The 20,744-nt window shown below is 37.4% G+C and overlaps 1 protein-coding gene across 4 annotated transcripts in view; it reads left to right on the plus strand.

Annotated features, from left to right (window-relative positions):
• The window catches only part of ELF1 (E74 like ETS transcription factor 1), a 103,700-nt gene that overhangs the window by 69,250 nt on the left and 13,706 nt on the right, over window positions 1-20,744 (plus strand). For all 4 annotated transcript variants that reach the window (XM_040623273.1, XM_008706786.2, XM_008706787.2 and 1 more), the window contains 3 exons: window positions 10,642-10,822; window positions 16,005-16,112; window positions 17,709-17,876. In XM_040623273.1, the coding sequence (XP_040479207.1) occupies window positions 10,642-10,822; window positions 16,005-16,112; window positions 17,709-17,876 (457 nt within the window). The remainder of the gene's footprint in view (window positions 1-10,641; window positions 10,823-16,004; window positions 16,113-17,708; window positions 17,877-20,744) is intronic.

Below are 20,744 nucleotides of genomic sequence, written 5' to 3' on the forward strand. Positions count from 1 at the left end.
TCAATAAATGTGACGGTTACTGTTATTAATGATCTGAATTAAAGAAAAGGTGTTAAAGTTTGTTGTGTACCACTGTGTACTCTGTATTACTCAATTGTTTGGGATAAATTAGGTAATGAAGTCAGGTTTTATATTTTGAATACCAGTTAGACAAATTCATTCAGCACTTTTTTTTTTTTAAATGTTTTCTTAGTTTTCTCTTTGCTGGCTTGGCTCTAGGATAAGCCAATAAGCTCGTCATTCAGGATTTTGAAAATCCGGCAGATTAATTCTGTGGGGAAGCACTCTCCTTTAACATTATAACATATTAAGTTTGTTTCAACATAGTTTGACCTGGAGTTGTTCAGGTTTTTTTTGGAGTGACTCTAATTTCTGTCATTGCCTGTGATTGGCTAGTGTAACTGTTCCATTCTGGAAAAGGCTTTGTTGTAGCTTAACTGTCTATATTCAGGAATGTCTGCCTCATTTTATTCTATGATTCTTACATATTTATATAAGATTCTTGTCAAAGTCCATCTTGTAGAAGTAGGAATTCCCTCTTTAATTATGATTTCACTTAAATTTTTTGAGTTATATATAGAATCCGCCTGTTTAAAACATCAATCTGGTAGTGGTGTTGATTTGTAACTAAACATTTAAACCTGGTTAAAATTTACTATATACTATAAAATATACTCCCAATATCTACCTTTTTTTTTTTTAATTAAATCTCATAACTGATTCTGTTCACACTTGGGGACACCCATACACACACACCCTCTTAACCCAGCAATGTATTAAACTTTTAAAATGAGCACTCTAATAAGAAAACCAAAATTGTTTTCAGTGTCTGTTGTACTTTTTGAGATGCATGGCCAAGTTGTAATTTATCCTGGCTGAAAAAAGAAAAATCTGGGCAAAGACTAAAGGCGGCCAATAGTCATGAAAGACCTAAACTGGGATTAGATTTAGCCAAGTCAACTCCATAGGGATTTACAGTGGAATTTTAAACATAATCTGGGGGAATTCTGTAGAAAAGACCATTTTATTTAGACCTTTCTATGTTTCATGGTACTGTGCAAGAGAGAAGCTAGGCTTCTTCTGAAACACTCCTCTCTGCTGTGGCCAACAGAAATAAAACAACTTCATTATGTATGTATCTTCAAGCTTTATAACTGAGATGAAACTTTTATCATGACCATAATTTATCTATAGGATCCGGTACTCTTATAGTCTATCCTAGTGCTTAATCTTGTGGAGTTGGGAGTCAGATTGCCTGGGTTAGCGTTTCAGCTCTGCCTCTTCCTATCTGGTTGACCAATGTCAGTAAGAGAGCACAGTGCTGGGGGGATTGACTGGGATAAGCCGTATGAAGTGCTTAACAGAGTGGCTGCTTCACCTCCACCACCACGTTAGGAAATCCATGTTATTTCAGTTTTATTCATCATTTTATTGAGGAGACTGGAGGACATCACTCTATACAGCACTGTGGTAAATTTTTAAATCCGATTAAGAAAGTACTTTGCAAACTATGTTAATTTCCAGAGATTTGAATCCCTTTTATACTAAAGCCACTGGCTATAACATAATATTTATCTACATCATGATGTTTATAAAAAATACACAATCCATAAAAAACCTAAGATATTGAAGAAAGAGAGCCTTTGGGAAGTGAGGGGACTGATAGAAGCATATATTTCCATTTCGTGCCCAGATGCTGTTTTGCAAGTTAACCTCCATGCTGAGAATACATGGCCTGCTCAGTCATGAGTGAAGTGTAAAAATATTTCCTAACATTTCATAGAGCCCTTTATAGTTGCCAGTGTCTTTTCCACATACGCTTTGATTCCCACAAATTATGCTGTGATGGAAATACTCTTCATTTCCTATTGTAGAATATTATTACTGGATAGCTAGAATAACTATTTTAGAGTCTCGTAATAGATTCCTAGGGCAGAGTTACAAAGGCACCTGGGGTACTGTTCAAAATAGCCTACCCTATTCACTAAAGATATTTGGATCCCAATTCTGATTTAATAACATTGTTTAGAGTGTCAGTGGATAATTTGTCTTATTAGCTGTTCATTTCTATACTCATTAGTTTTGCTAGTACTTGGCTAGTTTGTTTATATTTCTGTTAAGAGATAATTGCAGAACTCTGTGGGGATTTGATCTATCACTTGAGCTAGTGCACTGAAGTATTTCTAAGTTTTTAGAAGGGTAGTAATGAATATTTGGTGTTTTGTTTAAAATGAAAATGCGCTAATAATAAGACTGAGGAGATAGCCAGGAATAGTTCCCACATGCATAAAACTGGTAGGCCCAAAGAGTTTCATGGATGTTATTTTAAACTTTAATGAATCATTTAAACAGTTTCGATTCAGAGAAAGAAGTTTCCTAATTCATTTTTACAAAGCCAACATACATTTGATACCAAAACCTGGCAGAATGTGTACACACACATGAGGGATGGGTTAATCCCAAAATGCATATTTTGTTTAAATATAAGAGCTAGTATTTATTGTCTCTTACGTTTGCCAGGTCCTGTGGGCAATATGCATTTTTTCTTTTTTTTTAATTGATTTTATTAAACTACATGATGTTGGTTTAAAAAAATAATCCATAGAAGTTGAGCCAAAAGCTACTTCTCAAAGATGAAAATTATCTCCAGTTGTGAGGTTCTTTCTTTTTCTCTCGCTTGATAATTACACTTTTCTTTACATACTTGGGAGGAGGACGGCCCCACAATGGTGTCTATACAAAGCCATCTGAGATTTTTGCCATGAGACTCTGAGCATCCACTAAAACATTTTACCTATAATTTATAAAAGAAAGTGATTCTCCAGACTAGAAAGTCAAGATCAGTAAACCCGTTTCTCTAGATTTTCTTTTTAAAATACGCATATTTTTCCTTCAACTTTTTTAAAGAGTCTGTTTTAAGTTGATCTACTTTTCTTGTTTTTTTTTTTTTTAAGAGTTTATTTATTTATTTGAGAGAGACAGCCAGCGAGAGAGGGAACACAAGCAGGGGGAGTGGGAGAGGAAGAAGCAGGCTCCCAGCAGAGGAACCTGATGTGGGGCTCAATCCCAGAATGCTGGGATCACACCCTGACCCAAAGGCAGACGCTTAACGATGCACCACCCAGGCGCCCCTAAGTTGATCTACTTTTCAACTGGTTTGGTTAAGTGTGTCACACCTGGATGCAGTTGACTTAAAAATATTTTACTCCTTGCTGTCTCTTTCTAATTATTTTATTTTCATTCATTCTGACCAGTGCAGAATATTTGCTCTAGAGGTGACACAAAATGAGCAGACCTTTTAGAATTTCTAGAAGAAAGGAGGAGAGTATTTATTATTGAAGCCCAAGTTAGGACAGCTGTCCGGGATACACAGTCTTCACAAAGAGAGCGCTCTCGCATATTTTCTTTCGATCCTCTCCATAACCCTGTCCTGTGTGACAACTATTGTTATCCTCATTTTATGAATAAGGAGAGCCTTTGTAAGGAGGGATCTCGAGAGATTGAATGAGGAGATGAATGTTGCCCAGAAACACTACTGTAGAATGTGACAGCACCTGCCCTGGACTTGAGTCTTTGAATTGAGAAAGCCCAAGCTCTTATCCATTATGCTGGGAGAGACGCAAGAGAGAAAAAGAACCTCAGAGGAAAAAACGAATCTGGAAGAATATTACCTCAATCGTCTTTTATAGCGATTACATAAGTAGGATTTTCACTTTCCCCCAAATACATTTACATATTAAAATTTTTAAAAACTAGTTTCGGGTATTGCACTTTTGGCCAGGAAACCTGTGTTTCAGAAGTTAGACAGACGTGTTGGGCAGTAGGTCCTACAGCTACATAGACTTTTCTGCGTGTTTGCTAGAACTCCTTTTCATTTTCTTTTAAAATAAAGATCGATAAGCTCGTGTAAAGAGAGCTTGAGTCAGTCAACAGAAGTATTCTCATTCACAGATAATGAAACTGTTTTAATGACACATTTTTTAAAGTATGCAGAGAATTCGGCTGTGAAGAAGCCTTCACAAAAACTGTGCTGAGCCTCAGAGATCTATCGCACGATCCTGGCTTATTTTATGTAATTGATCAATTCCGGAAATCATTCAAAATGTATTTGGGAATTGGTAACAGTAGTAGTTATTAGGTAGGGGAACTCTATGGAAAAGGGACAATAATGTTTTATATTCTTGGAATACGAGTGTGTTCATGCATAAATCTATTCCCCCAAACAATTTTTTTTTTAAATGCACCATGGGAGCTTGTTTAAAGGATTTTTAATTTTAATTCATTTTGTTCACCAGTCACCCTAATTTTATGTGTGTACATCCACCTAGATGTGCCATGTCTAAAGATTTCCGTTAATTTTATCATGGCTTATACAAGGGAATCAAATGCCATCGTAGTATTTAACCTGGTTCCAGCACTGTTGCTGCCTTACCTCTGCCTCAGAACAATGCTCAGAGCTGAGAGAACTAGAGACCTTTTAAAGTTCCATTTCTCCCATCAGATGGACCTCTGCTTTTTAGACTTTTTATTGAAGCGTTTCCTACATACAAAAATATTTATCACAAATCGTAAGTGTACAGTTTGATAAATTGTCACAAAGTTGAACACGTATGTTTCAGCTTTTGCTTTTTGTTCAAGGGTAAATGTTGCTGAGACTAAATGGTTGAGCTGTGGTCACCACTTTTCTGGGAGGACTTCCTAATTAATAACAAAACAGAAACAAAAAACCATGCCTGTCAATGTGAGATTATAAGTTCCCCCCCAGCTTTATTGAGATGTAATTTATATGTACCATCATTTAAGTGTATGATATGATGATTTGATACATGTATATAAGTAGTGAGCCAAGTTTTAAGAGTGTTTATTTCTATCTAAGTCAACCGTTGAGGCACTTTATCATCAGATTGTTTTATTGAATGGTTACTATATGCCATGCAGCAGAACAAGTGATGCATTTACATGTCATGTCACTGAAATCTTACAACAACTCTAGAAGTTATCCTCATTTAAATAGACATGAACACGAAAGCCTAGAGAGGCTGAAAATTTTACTGGCGCTCAAATACCTAGGGCACGGTGCAGTCTAGCCGTAAGTAAGGGTCATTCGAACTCTAGAGTCTGAGCAGTTACTATTACATCCTCTTTTCATCAGCTGTATTTTTAGTACATTTGCTTCATGGCAAGTATTGTCTGATCGTGTCCTGATAGACTGAGGTGTTCGGTTTTTGGTTTTCTGTTTTTGTTTTTTAAATCAAAGGTGAAGGAAATACTTTCAAAGCAGTGCCTTCGTAGGATGAGGCTCTGGGGCATCGTTCTGATCAGAAGATTAGGCCCAGGAATTGGTCTCAAAGATGCGTTTTCATAGCAAGCGAACTGTGTTTAGTGTGTATGTTTCTTCAAGTGGCCTTCGGCTGGGGAAGAGGGACGCCCCACCCCACTCTTGGTGTTGCCTTGTGTTGTGGCAAAGTGGTGGTGTAAATACTTGAAAATGTGCTCACCTTAAAAAATGGGAGTATCTGCATTGGGGAAGTTTTTAAAGACAGTTTTAAACTCATCTTTCTTTTAGGAAAACATTTGATGGATATTTCATTTTCAGCTATTTCATAGAGGATCTTGGCAGGATGTTTCACAACAACCGTGTTACCAGATTGAGCTCTGCTGTCAGGGAACCAGTTATTTGCAAGTTCTTTTTTTTTTTTTTTCTTTTTTTAAATATAACCAAAGACTTGTTAAATAAACTTACTTACTTCATATAGTTGGAATCATGGTCCGTGGCTTCTTTCTTTCTTTTTTTTTTTTTTTTTTTAAAGATTTTACTTATTTATTCAACAGAGAGAGAGACAGCCAGAGAGAGAGAGGGAACACAAGCAGGGGGAGTGGGAGAGGAAGAAGCAGGCTCCCAGCAGAGGAGCCCGATGTGGGGCTCTATCCCAGAACGCCGGGATCACGCCCCGAGCCGAAGGCAGACGCTTAACCGCTGTGCCACCCAGGCGCCCCAGTCCATGGTTTCTTAAATATCCTCTTAGGGCCTTGGGTTGGGGTATACTGAGGAAAAAAGCAAGCCCAGTGAGGGCAGCAACATACATTGCTGTTGACAGATTGGTTGTTTTCCTTCTCTTTTTAACTTGGTGGTATTGCCACATATGTCATCAACCACAACAAATGGCAACTATATAGTGGGTGGTTGGTGTTGAAATTTGGGGAGCTCTTTCCTGCCAGAACTTGGTTTGATTTTTTTATTATAGCTGCTAAGAAAAAATTGTTAGTTTTGCTTTCAACACATGTGTTAAATTTACTTGAAGTTAATAGAAAGGAAACCTGGTATGTATTTTTCTCTCTGGAGTTGTTTAAGACCCTCCGTAAAGTTACACAATAGTTGAAAGCTTATCACTACAGCTTAATTTGCTTCTAGAAACTGTGGCTTTGAATACTCTGATCTTCAACAGATTGTAATCCCAAGAAGTCTCCCATCTCTCTTCCCACCCGTCATTTTGTGACTTATTTTGGTTCTGTTACAAAAACAAATGGGAATAGTCTGCAAGTGCCAAAAGATGTCATAATAAAGTAACTTTTTTTTTTTTTTGGATTACTAGTATTTCAGACATTGGCGTAAATCAAGTTAACTCAGTTTAGGGAATATGGTTTTAAATTTTGTAATTCTTTATAGAGTAGTGGTTCTAAACCCTGCATGCACGTTAGAACCACCCAAGGAACTTTACATGCTCTGGTCACATCCCCAGATATTCCGACTTGTTTCCTCTCATGTAGGGTCAAGTATTGATATTTTTAGGTGATTTCCCAGTGTATGGTCAGCGTTGATAACCATTGGTAGAGTTAACTGGGGTTCTCTGATTCCACTAAAAGATACCAAAGAGAAGATGATTATTTAAACAAAGAGAGGTTTTAGAGATATTTGGAGATTTCTTTTTTTTAAGTAGCCAACCAAATGAAACATAGTATTTTTGTTAGGACATTAACAAAGTGTTGATACCTTCATTTCTTAAAAGGAGGTAACAGATCTTACTGCTAACTATGAGGAATATGGCCTTTTTATAAGTAGCTCTGGCCTTCCTGAAGTTCATCTTTTAAATAAATTTTGGGAAAGTTTCTGGTTGAAATTATGTGGGAAAAACTGAGGTGAATAAGATTTGGTGGTCTTCAGCAAAGAAAATAATGTCTAACCTTAATTTAGAAATAGTAACAAGAATATATAATCTTAATTGCCACAAACTAGCAAAGTCGTTTTGGGTAGAGGGAGCCAACTGTCAAATGATAGACTTAAAGCTAAATTAAATTGGATCCTGTTATGGGTTGAATTGCTCTCTGTACCCCCACCTCCCCACATTCATATATTGAAATGCTAATGCTTAATATCTCAGAATGTGACCTTATTTGGAAACAGGTTGCTACAGACGTAATTAGTTAAGATGAACTTATACTGGAGTAGAATAGGCCCCAATCCAATATGATCAGAGTCCTTACAAGAAAATGTGGACACAGACACATACAGGGGAGAACACCATGTGAACATGAAGACAGTCATCTGTGAGCCAAGGAGAGAGGCCTGGAACAGATCCCTCCCTTATAGTCCTCAGAAGGAACAACCCTGCCAACACCTTGATTTCAGATTTCCAGCCTCCAGCACTGTGAGACAACAAATTTCTGTTGTTTAAGCCGCCCAGTCTGTGGTGTTTTGTTACAGCAGCTGTAGTGAACTAATACAAGTCCCAGTAATTTATTCATTTTAAAAATGTAAATCTAGGAAAATATAACATTTGAAATTTTGCTGTGCCTTCATTTAGAGGTTGGGAACCATTTCTCGATCAGCAATTTTAGAATGTGTGGTTATAAAAGTTTTAGGTTCCTGGTAACTCAGACTTGAGCCAGTTAGTTGCTAATCACTCAGTATAAAAGGGAGGAATTTATCCTGAGCTAGAGTTTCTGGCATGTGTATTTTCCTTCCATTTGTGTTAATAGAGGGGGAGATTTTTTTCCATACCTGAGAGGGGCTTCCTGGATGTATTTTGTATATACAGATTCAGGCCTGTTACCTGACATTTAGAGTTGGTCTGTTTGTTGTATATGACTTAATAGCACCCTGGAGAAATTAGAGATGAACAGCTTTGAATATACATCTCCATTTCAGTGGAACAGAAAAGAATAGCCCACGCTTTTCATGAATGGCTAAGCACGGCTGAGTAGGGAGTGATCCTGGGAAGTCCCTATCTATGACCCACGACAAAGGTCATAATAGACTCAGATTGGAGAAGCCCTGCAAATGATGATATAGAAAGTCATACCTTAAACACAACACAGCTCCTTACCTTTTCTGTTTTTTTAAGCAGAGCCAAGTAAATATGCCAGTAAAACAAAATGGCACCATGTTTAAGGCTAACCATAATAGTGTACAGACAAAGAACATACAGACCTTTTCAGTTAAGGTTCTACCTCAGGAGTCCGTTTCAGTTAAGGTTCTACCACTTACTAGCTATATGACTTGTGGTAAATTATTTCCCTTCCCCTTGAGCTTGTATTTTCCGATGTAGAAAACAGATAATCCAGTGTATTTCCCCCATAGGATTTTGAGATGATTAAATAAGATGGTAATTCATAAAGCAATCAGCAGAATACCTGGTGCATGTTAGGTGCTAATAAATGTTAGTTAACAGCACTAGCAGAGGCAGCAGGTGAGCGGCCCCTGTGCATGCTAAACCCCCCCCATTTAGTCCGTAAAAATGAATCTCTTCTATTGTAATGTTATATACTTCATTTTAGCATCCATGCCTTAACACATCTTAACAAAACAAAACCTAGAAGTGCCCTTAGGATCAGCTAGTGCTCTTCTTTCATTTAAAGTGAGGAAAAGGGGGGCGCTTGGGTGGCTCAGTCAGTTACGCATCTGCCTTCCGCTCAGGTCATAATCTCAGGGTGCTGGGATTGAGTTCTGCATCCAGCTCCCTGCTCAGCGGGGAGTCTGCTCCTCCCTCTCCCTCTGCCCCTCCCCCTGCTTGTGCTCTCTTGCTCTCAAATAAATAAAATCTTTTTAAATAAATGAATAAATAAAGTGAGGAAAGTGACAGTAGGATTAGAGAATGCCTAGGTCTCATGATTCATAGTCTTTCTTTTTTACATGTTGCTACTTTCTAAATCACAGAACCATGTGTCCCTTTTCATTATTTTCCCTCCCTTTTTTTTCTTTTTTCCTCCTTTTCATTCTTGAGCTTTTTGCTTCAAATATCTGTAGTTATTTAAAACTCGAGAACTATGTAGATTTAGATAAAACTTTGGAGATATCCCTCGTAATATACATACCTGTAACACTCACTACTCCAAATTTCAGGAGCCAAATAGATTTGGTTTCATTTGGGTGAGGACTCCTTCTGGAAATTGCTTTGACATGCCTCTGTCTCTGACTTCGTGGGTGACCTTGGGTAAATTTCTTAATCTAATTCTTCCTTAGCCAATGGGTGGAGGTATGATAAGCCCTATTCTTACCTGATGCATAGAGTTGTTGCAGCATAAAATGAAATCATGTGAAAACTAACTCAGTTCTGGGCCTGGCCTCATTAGAAGACTAGCAGCTTAACCTTGAGCTCTTAAGAGAGAAGTAGTGTCTCAACAAGCACATGTTCATGTAGGTTGGATTGCGTGTGCCACATTCACCTCTTAAAAAAGAGAAAAGGAAAATCCAGTGACTGTGCTTTGCTTTGGCCATTTTATAGACTTCCTCGCGTGTGTGTGTGTGTGTTTTAAAGTGCAATGTGTGAGCCTCCTACTTTCTGTTTTAAAACTTATGATTTGGAGAGTCAGTTACTTCTAACTTCCTCTTTTCTGAAATAGGAAGAAACATTTTGAAATAAAATCCAAATATGTTCAAGGGTTATTAACCATAAATTTCAGTGTCAGTATTCATGAAGGCACAGATAGTATGTTTAGCACCTGTGATATCTCAATGTTTAATTGAAGTAGTTAAATTCTTAAGAAAGAAGTAGCATTTAACCTCAGTGTGCAGTGCTACAAACATGTTAATTGTACTCCGTGTATAAGGTAATATTCATGTATTTAGGAAATATACACTGAATTATTTAGGGTTAAAGGAGGAGTGTCTACCACTATCAAACAAATCAGAAAAAAATAGAAATAATGTAGAACGATAGTGATAGACATGATCAAAAATTTCATGATCTTATGACTAGATAGAAAATGAAAGTTAATTTTCCCGTTTGAGTCAAAAGCTACTGTTAAACACAGCCTGTGTGCCAGTGACAATGTAATATTTATTAAGCTTCTGTGGTTTTTTCCTGTCAAACTTTTGTTGAGATTTTATGTAATTGTACATTTCATTTGTATGACACTCTTTATGAGTTAATGATATTAGGTTTTTTTTTTATTTAATGTGGTTTAAAAGTATGCTTTTATAGGATTTTCCAATGAAACCTCGGTTGTTAAGAACCAAGGTTGATAATAAAAGTTTTATTTGGTCTTAATAGATATATATTCTCTGCAGCCCAGAAAGATTGTCAGGATTTAAGTAGCTGATGATAGAAAAACTAAACTGATGTCCAATATAAAATATTTTTTGGTTGTATTTAACAAAAGCAAACACTTTGTTAATCCTTGTTTCTCCCTCACCCCTCCCAGCTTGGTGACCCAGCTATTTTTCCTGCTGTAATTGTGGAACATGTTCCTGGTGCTGACATTCTCAATAGTTACGCAGGCCTAGCCTGTGTGGAAGAGCCTAATGACATGATTACTGAGAGCTCCCTGGATGTCGCTGAAGAAGAGATCATAGATGAGGACGACGACGACATCACGCTTACAGGTGTGTGTGCCTCCGGCAGCACCTTACCTCCGCCTAGTTTTGGGCAGTTCCCTTGCCCTGTGATTTTGGGGGCATAAGAAGTCCCTAACTTGGTTTCAAGAAACTCCATTACCTCAGAGGCCAGAGCAGGGAGAAGGAAATTATATTTTCTTCCTCATCTACCTGTGTTGTGTAGTGCTTTCTCACCTCCCCTTCCTTCTTTCCTAAATGTATTGAGACGAATGTGACAAAATAGAGGCATATAAGAAGAACCAGACCGCCTGAACTTGTCAGGTATTCACCAAACGCTTCTTATATGGCACTCTCTGTATTCTTTTTTTTTAAGATTTTATTTATTTATTTGACAGAGAGAGAGACAGCCAGCGAGAGAGGGAACAGAAGCAAGGGGAGTGGGAGAGGAAGCAGGCTCCCTGTGGAGCAGGGAGCCTGATGTGGGACTCGATCCCAGGACCCTGGGATCACGCCCTGGGCCGAAAGCAGATGCTTAACGACTGAGCCACCCAGGCGCCCCCACACTCTGTATTCTTAATAACAATGAGAAATTGTTTGCAGGGCAAAATACAGCAATGTTTTTCTTTTATTGCTGTCACAGGAAGCAAAATAGGAGGCCATGACCCAAATGTAGGGTAAGGTGCTAGGGTTTAAAGAAGATTTCTCTTCTCATTGAGTCAGAACTAGTAACATGTTTGAAATGTGAAGAGTTCATGGTGTGAGGTGGTGAGTAATGCTGTTTTCATCAGTTTTAGAATTTGGTCTGTACATTTGTATTTTTATACATGTACATTGATCTGTCTTGGCCAGAGGTGTTGGAGCTGTTGGGGAAAATTAATTATTTGGAAGTAAAGGTTATTTGAATATTTATTCTTAAATTAAAGAAAATAGAAAATTAACATTAGTCACAATGTTATTAACTAAACCTACACTTTATTTGTATGCCAACCATTTCAAACTAATGACCTTTTTCTGTTTCAGTATCCTATCTATAATCTTACTCTACATTTAATTATTTCTTCTTAGTCTCTTCCAGTCTATAACAGTTTCTCTGTCTTTCTTTGTCTCTCAGTAACCTTGACACTTTTGAGGAGTGCTGGTCAAACATTGTAGTATGTCCCTCAATTTTGTTTGGGTGGTATTTTGTTATGACTAGACTGAGATAATGCATTTTGGGCAAGAATACCACCAAAATGGCATTGTCTTCTCAGTGCATCATACTAACATACTAGATTATTTTTAAAAGTTCATTATCTCATTTAATTCTCACAACAGAAAAAAAGATTAGGTTAAATGAAATGACTTGCTTAAGATCACACACCAAGTGACTGAGTCTCCACTAGTAACAACAACAAACAGCGCTTAGTTTTGTATTGTCCTCTGTTCTTTACAAAACATGTTCTGCTATAGTCACATTTTTTGCTCAGGGGAACCCAGTGGAAGTTTTTTTGATAAATCTAGACTTATCAGATTTTTCCTTACCAATTAGGGAATTAGATTACTCAGATGAGAAGTTTCCATTCATTACTGATGGTGAGTTACGTGTTTTGTACAACAGAATGACCATTGCTATGCAGATAGATATCTGTTGTGTAGCTAGTGAGTTTTTTACAGTATATTCTGTGGTAACTTCTAGATGCCTTAGCGTAGGGCTACACTGTCTCTGTAGGTTGGGAATGAGGGTCTCCCCTGAAGGGGGTGTTTATTCCCAGTTTTAGTCATCAGGGTGGTCCTCAGAGAAGAAAGAGAGACTGGGGAAGCAGATCTTAGATCTTTAGGAGAAAGAATTACTTCTTTCTTTCAGTATTTCACTCTCTTGGGCTTGAACTTGAAGATAGCTGATGGCAAAATGCAAACAGACTCCTTCCTTCCTGGAAAATAGAACTGGTATTGAATGGGTCTAGAGAACAAGCCATATCTTGAAAACCAGATTTCTATTTGCATATTTCTTCTTCCTCCCCTTTCTTGTTTCCCAACCTGAGCCTTTAACTCTTCCATCCTTGTTTGAGCAATGACATAAGAAACCAAAGAACTCTGGAGCCCTCCTAAGTTCAAAGTAAGAGTGGAAAGAATGTTGTGCTTTTCAGAAACTGCAGGGGGAAAGGAGAGAGGGAAAGAAGAATTTATAAACTGTACATGTGAATCCGAGGTAGTACTTCAGATAATGTAAAGGAATTGTTAGTATTTTTAGGTATGACAATAACATACCATACATACGCTAAAATATTTAGAGATGAAATACGGTGTCTTAGATTCCTTCAGAATAATCTGGGGAGTGGGTGTGGAGTGTGTGTGAGAGAACTTTGGGAGCAGTAATTGGAGTAGGAATGAAAGAAGATTGACCTTATGCTGAGAGCGGGTATGTGAGAATTCATTATACTATGTTCCATAATTTTTATTTTTGTTTGAAATTTTCAATAATAAAAAGATTGATCTATTTTTATGGATATGAGGCTCATATTAGACTGCAGGTGTCATTTGTATGCCCTGATTTCAAATTTTCATGTTCATTGCAATACTTTCATTTTTATGATTGGTTGATCTCATATCAAATTTGATATATATTCGAACCTATAAAATACATGTATAATAGTAAAATACCACTTTCATCTGTTTGTATGTTAAGAGTTCCACATAAGGTTTCATTTGGAAAAAGGTTATGGTGTTAACAATTTTTGAAAATCATTTGACCATGAGTTCTTTGTATGTGGAGATTGTTCTCCCATTGCCACTCTTTGAAGATCTAAAAGTAAAATTATTAACAGAGATGGTACAAATACTGTTTCTCAAATAGAAGGTAACCACGATGACTACATTGATTAGTAAATCTTGTCTTTTAAATAATACTAGTATGTGTCTCTTCATATGTATACTTGTCTGTTTTTATAAGGTCAAACGCAATTTTTAGTAATTTATAATAACAACAAATGCATTTAATAAATTATTCCCTAAGTTATTATGGTATCAATGCTTTCTGTTCTTGGTATAAATAGATTTTAACTAGTTGCTAGATCACAGCTAATCTGTTACAAAGAAGTTTTAAAATGCATGTATGAAAAGCTTGTGGGGTTTATTATTGCCAGAAGAAATTTTTGTCATCCATTTAATGAAAGGCTAACATGTTCTTTGTTCTTAAAAGCTCGATGTACTTTTTTGGTTTTCTTTCCTGTTCCATGTAGGACCTACCCATTTATTTTGCTTTTCTCAATCTAAGCACTGCAGCTGAATGGAATAAACAAAGTTCTACAAGCTAACATTGATACTAAACATATTTAACTTGCCTCCTATTTCTGAAATGCAGAAGGTGACATGATTTCTGTATATAGCTGTGGAATGATTTCTACTGTATAGTAAATTAAAAAGGCAAGGGTCAGGTAGCATAAATAGTATATTACTTTTTATTTAAGATAGGAAAAAGTGTGTAAATGATATCTGTCTTTGCTTATATTTTAAAAATAGAAAGATAAACCCCAAAACTAATAAAAATGTTTTCTTACAGGGAAAAGGAAGGGACAGGGATGAAAGGTAGATTTTCTAAATGTACTTTGATTTGTCATTTTTACTTTGGAACCCTGTAAACATTTAACATAATTATAGACCAACACTATGTCCAAAAGAGGAAGAATTAGCAATCTAAAAATTGAAAGCACACTAACACAGATGAGCCTAATTACATTATTGAGGCGTGGCATAACCATATAGAGAAGCTTTACTTAAAGTGATTTTTTTGGGCAGTGCCTGGGTGGCTCAGTCAGTTAAGTGTCTGCCTTCAGGGCTCAGGTCAGCTCAGGTCATGATCCCAGGGTCCTGGGATTGTGCCCCACTTGGGTCTCCCTGCTCAGCAGGGGTCTGCTTCTCCCTCTGTGTGCTCTCTCTCTCTCAAGTAAATAAATAAAATCTTTTAAAAAAAGGTAAAAGTGATTTTTAAAAAGATTTTATTTGTTTATTTAGAGAGAATGTGAGTGGGAGAGGGGCAAAGGGAGAGGGAGAAAGAGAATCTTAAGCAGGCTCCATGCCCAGCCTGGAGCCCACTATGGGGCTCGATCTCACGACCCTGAGATCATGAGCCGAAGCCGAGAGTCAGACACTTAACTGACTGAGCCACCCAGGTGCCCCTAAAGTTATTTTTAAGGCTGTGCATTTCTTAACAGGAAATAGCCTAAAAAGCAAAGAATAAAATAAAGCTGCTAAGGAATCTTAAATTGTTTTCAGTAATTACAACTTGTGTGAATGTGTGTATATGAGAGATAAATTAGGGTAAAATCAAATAAATAACAAAGTTAATCTAGTAAGGAGCCAAGATTTATAGAGTAAAATTGGATATATAAGTGTTAAATTGCAAAGTTAGATAAAAATTTTATAATCCTATAAATTCTATATAAATACATGGTATAAATATATAATTCTAGAAATAAATTCTGTAACACTAAATTTGAATTGAAAATATTAGTATGAACTCATGATCTATTTTCTTCTTTAAAAAAACAAAAAATATTTTTTTAGCCAAACATAGGACAACTTAAGCATTAATAAAGACAGTACCTAATGGATTGAAGTATATCTAATATGTTTATTTTTTAATTTATTTTTTATTTTTAAAAAATTCATTGATTTCTTTTAGAAAGAGCGGGGGGAGGGGCAGAGAGAGAGAGAAACCCAAGAGGACTCTGCTCTGAGCATAGAGCCCGACGTGGGGCTCAATCTCAAGACCCTGAGATCTCATGACCTGAGCCCAAGCCAAGAATTAGATGCTTAACTGACTAAGCCACCTAGGTGCCCCTCCCTTTTTAAAAAAGATTTATTTATTTGAGGGAGAGAGAGAGAGCACGTGCATGAGCGGGGGGAGGGGAGAGGGAGGGAAGCAGTAAAAAAACGAGACATAGAGGGGCGCCTGGGTATCTCAGTCAGTTAAGCGTTCCCAGTCTTGATCTCAGCTCAGGCCTTGATCTCAGTCAGGGTTGTGAGTTTAAGCCCCGTGTTGTGCTCTATGCTGGGGTGGCCTATCTAGAGTCTACTGAGAAAAAAGAAGTAGAGAAATATTTAATAGTCCTATTCAGGATTGGTTTTTATCTGTTGATACAAAGTATGTACATAAGCCCAAGCATTAAGTGATGTTCAAGAGATCCAAGTCTGTGTTTTCGAGCAGCAGAGGTCTTGTAGCTAACTCGTGTTTTCGTCAAATGTATCGTAGTTGAAGCGTCCTGTCCGAATGGGGATGAAACGATTGAAACTATCGAGGCTGCTGAGGCACTCCTCAATATGGATTCTCCTGGCCCTATGCTGGATGAAAAACGAATAAGTGAGTGGTCATGCACCATGACTGTTCATGGTAATATACTTGGGAAAGTTCTTCTTGCCATCATTCTCTGTTAGATGGCAAAGACCTAGAGACCAGGGATCATGTTTGGTATGTTTTGTGTCCCCACCGCACTTTAAAGTACAGAACTAGTTGAGACACCTTTGCTGAAGTATTCTGTTAAACAAGAGTTTTGTGTTTTTTTTTTAATTGAGGAGTGAGACCTTTAGGAATAAAAATAATGTATTTAGTTGTCAAATAGCAGATTAGCTAGAATTTATTCTTGTAATCTCATTGGTGAAAGTATTAGGGCATTTACAGCCCAAACTATTATAATTTAATGATCTGTATGAGTATTCATCAGTGAATAGGCAAAAATTCATTGAAAAAATTTCTACCACCTCATGGCAGAAAATTCACTGCCACGTTTTGTTTTTTTTTTTTTTTAAGATTTTGTTTATTTATTCGACAGAGATAGAGACAGCCAGTGAGAGAGGGAACACAAGCAGGGGGAGTGGGAGAGGAAGAAGCAGGCTCATAGCGGAGGAGCCTGATATGGGGCTCGATCCCATAACGCCGGGATCACGCCCTGAGCCGAAGGCAGACGCTTAACCGCTGTGCCACCCAGGCGCCCCTCACTGCCACGTTATTGATCTGCTTTTAAATCCATGTTCTCCTTTGAGTTTTTCTGACAAAGCGTCAAACTCATAAAATTATTACTAAATGAGTTTAAGATGTGGTTGAGTATTTTCTGTATGCACAGCAGTGCATTAGGCAATAATGTGATACACAAATGAACAGATAACTGTTTTTCCCCCCTCAAGTTTACAGATTAATTTTGAAGGTAGTTGTTTATGTAAAAGCCAAAAATAAAGGCCCTGGGAAGGATGGCAAAGTGTTCTGGAAGAAAAGAGTACTCTGGCTGAGAATGTCAGAGACAGGCTTTATGGAAGGAATGTTTTCACCTGGGCTATAAAAGACAAATAAGCTTTTAGTGGAAAGAGGAGCTAGGGACTGGCATTTAAGGTAGAGAGAATGGGTTGAGCCAAGAAGACAGACCTGTAAAAAAAGAGTGAAATGTTTGAGATAAAAATGCTTTGGTGTAGCTGAACTGTAAGCTTCATGGTAGGCGGGAGATGAGAGTGGAAAGGTAGGTTTGATCTACATTGTGCAAGCTTCAAATGGCAGGCTGTGGAGTTTGGGTTGTTCTTATTATTAGTTTTTTCCTCTATATAAACTATGCAAAAAGTCAGTTTTATTTTTCTAAAAATTTTCAGGGCATAAAGTTTTGTGTAGAAGAATTATATGGTCAAATCAGACTTAGGTTTCCGAGAATAACTTTAGTAACAATGAGAGAAGAATGGAGAAGAGAAACAAGATAGATTGGCGAGAGGAAGTCAAGTAAGAAGGGCATTAAATTAGTCCTATCAAGCCTGGTCTGACTTGGGGTGCCTAATTTAGGACAGCGGAAATAAAATGGACTAGATTTCAAGATTTTATTTCTACTTTAATCTTCATAGAAATAGGAAATTGTCTGATGAGATTATTTTGATTTATAATACAAAGTTGATTATAATTAGTTGATTTTATTTCCATTAGATAATAATCTATTTAGTTCATCTGAAGAGGACATTGTTGCTGCCCCCATCACCCATGTGTCCGTCACACTAGATGGGATTCCTGAAGTGATGGAAGCTCAGCAGGTTCAAGAGACATATGCACGCTCGCCAGGGGCATCATCACCAGAACAGCCTAAGAGAAAGAAAGGTGGGTGATTAATTTGTTTAGGGCTAACAGCCCAGTTTTGATGCGGAATCTAAATGTAATTTTTATTCAAGGATATTTGTACACCAGTTAAAACTTACATAAGAAGAAGTGAGGGTACAAGACATAAATTAAAAGGTATAGATCTTCATATTAGATTATTTGGTGTATCTCACGGAATAGGGCTTTCCAACTTTTTAAAGCCTCAATCTTTTATCTAAACCCTTTTATCCAAATTCAGAAAGAGCTTGGGTAAGGGCACTTAGCTTCTAGCTTCCGTCCACAGGGCGTAGTTTGAAAACCACCAGCATAGATTCCGATGTAAGATTCCAGTGGGAAAAATAATGAGTTGGAAATCAGCAGGTAAGTAATTGAAGAGGAAAATGTTAGATTTTAATTAGATTTAAATTTCAAAGGGAATTTTTCACTCTTCACTCATTAGGACCATGTCTGCATTCTAAAGTCTGACACTCTTCCCATTTCATTGCCTTCTGATTCTCCTCCAGTTTGTGTAATATTTTTTTTTCTTTTTTTTTCTTTTTTCCTTTTTTTTTTAATTTTTATTTTGTTATATTAGTAGTTTGTGTAATATTTTGAGTTTAATATCTTGGTTAATCACCAGCCACCCAGTAACCTAACTCCACATGAAAGTAAGGGGAAGTCCAGGAGCCCAAAGTGAAGAGGAAAATAAAAACACTAAGAGTGAGCTGAGGCCGCAGCATCTCTGAAGGGATGAGATGGGTACGTCAGTTTGATTGCCCATGCAGAGGCAGACGCTTATGTCTTGGTCCAGTGCGAGAGGAGGGATTAGAGACTTCAGCATGTCATTGGGATCCTCCTGGGAAAAACAGTCCACTCACTGGCACAGAACAGGTATCAAGGAAGTTTGTATTTCTCAGCTGGGGCTCTGAGTGGAAAAATTCTTTCTGTCAGAATTCATAATGGTAGGCTTACATAATCTAGGTTTATGATCAGATTTTAACTATTACTGACTTCAGAAATTCCCAGGCAAGTAATTAACGTAAAAGTCACCCCAGACTAGCAATAACTTTGGGGTCCTAGGGAGAAGCTCTTGTATAAAACTGCTCTGGCAAGTCATACGTTTAAACCCACGCTGACAGGATTTCCTCATGCCCTGTTGAAGGTGAGCTCACACTGCAGTGTTACAGAATATGTAATAAGAGAATTGCTGAATGAGAAGTAGAAGACATAGAAGATTCTAGGATTAGTTCTCTAAGAACTTCAGTTAATAGAATTATTAAATAGAAACTTTCAGTGAGGGGCACCTGGGTGGCTCAGTTGTTAAGCGTCTGCCTTTGGCTCAGGGTGTGATCCCGGCGTTATGGGATCGAGCCCCACATCAGGCTCCTCTACTGGGAGCCTGCTTCTTCCTCTCTCACTCCCCCTGCTTGTGTTCCCTCTCTCGCTGGCTGTCTCTCTCTGTCAAATAAATAAATAAAATCTTTAAAAAAAAAAAAGCTCAGTGAATATGACTATAGTTATTAAGGCAAAAGAATGAAAAAGAAGGTCAACCATTACAAAATACCAGGTGGAACTTCCTCCTCTAGACAAGATGGAATACAGAACCTGATTTGGCAGTAATTTGGGGATATGACAACAAAAACAGAAATTAGTAAGTGGAACTACGTTAAACTAAAAAGCTTCTGCACAGGGAAAGAAACTATCAGCAAAATGAAAAGGCCACCTACAGAATGGGAGAAGATATTTGCAAGTTATATATCTGATAAGGGGTTAATATCCAAAATATATAAGGAACTCCTACAACTCAATAGCAAGAAAGCCAAACAATCTCACTAAAAAATGGACAGAGAACCTGAATAGACATTTCTCTAAAGAAGACCTACAGATGGCCAACGGGTACATGAAAAGATATGCTCAACTTCACTAATCAACAGGGAAATGCAAATCGAAACCACAGTAAGCTATCACCTTGCACCTGTCACAATGGCTGTGATCAAAAAGGCAGGAGATAACAAGTTGTTGGCAAAGATGTGGAAAAAAAGGAACCTTTGTGCACTGTTGGTGGGAATGTAAATTGGTACACCCACTATGGAAAACAGTATGGAGTTTCCTCAAAATGTTAAAACTACAAACACCCTGTGGTCTAGCAGTCTTCCTCCTGGGTGTATGTCCAGAAGAAATTAAAGTAAGATATCGAAGAGATACTGCACTCTCATGTTCATCGCAGCATGGAAAAACATAGATGGGCCTTGAGGGCATTATTCTAAGTGAAATGAGAGAGAGACAAATACTGTGTGCTGTCACTTACATGTAGAATCTGAAATAGCCAAACTCATAGAGGCAGGGAGAGATTGTGATTGCTGGGGGGCTGAGCAAATGGGGAGATGTCAGTCCGAGCGTACAAACTTCTCGTTACAAAATGAACAAGTTCTGGGGATCTAATGTACAGCATAGTAACTTTGGTAAACAATATTCTATTATGTACTTGAAAGTTGCTGAGAGAGTAATCTTAAATGTTCACACCCAAAAAACCAAGTAATTATTATGTGAGGTAATGGTATATTAACTAACCCTACTGTGGTCATTGTTTTACAACCTAGAAGTGTATCAAATCTTCATATTGTACACCTTAAAAATACACAATTACATGTCATGATATCTCAGTAATGCTGGGAAAAAATTTTAATAAACCCCCAGAACCTGGGTTTATCCTCCTATTAAAACAACTAAAATACAGACAAAATATATGAAACAGTGCCTCTAAAGACATCAGTCAACAAAAGCAAGTGATCCCTGAGAAACAGGAAACAAATGAGGTGAGCCCTATGAGATGACCCCACCTTACTGCGTGGAGACATTTTTTTTTTTAAAACAGTTTGGCAGTTTCTT

The sequence above is a fragment of the Ursus maritimus genome, unplaced genomic scaffold (genome assembly GCF_017311325.1).
Source record: "Ursus maritimus isolate PB19 unplaced genomic scaffold, ASM1731132v1 scaffold_10, whole genome shotgun sequence".
Lineage (NCBI taxonomy): Eukaryota > Metazoa > Chordata > Mammalia > Carnivora > Ursidae > Ursus > Ursus maritimus.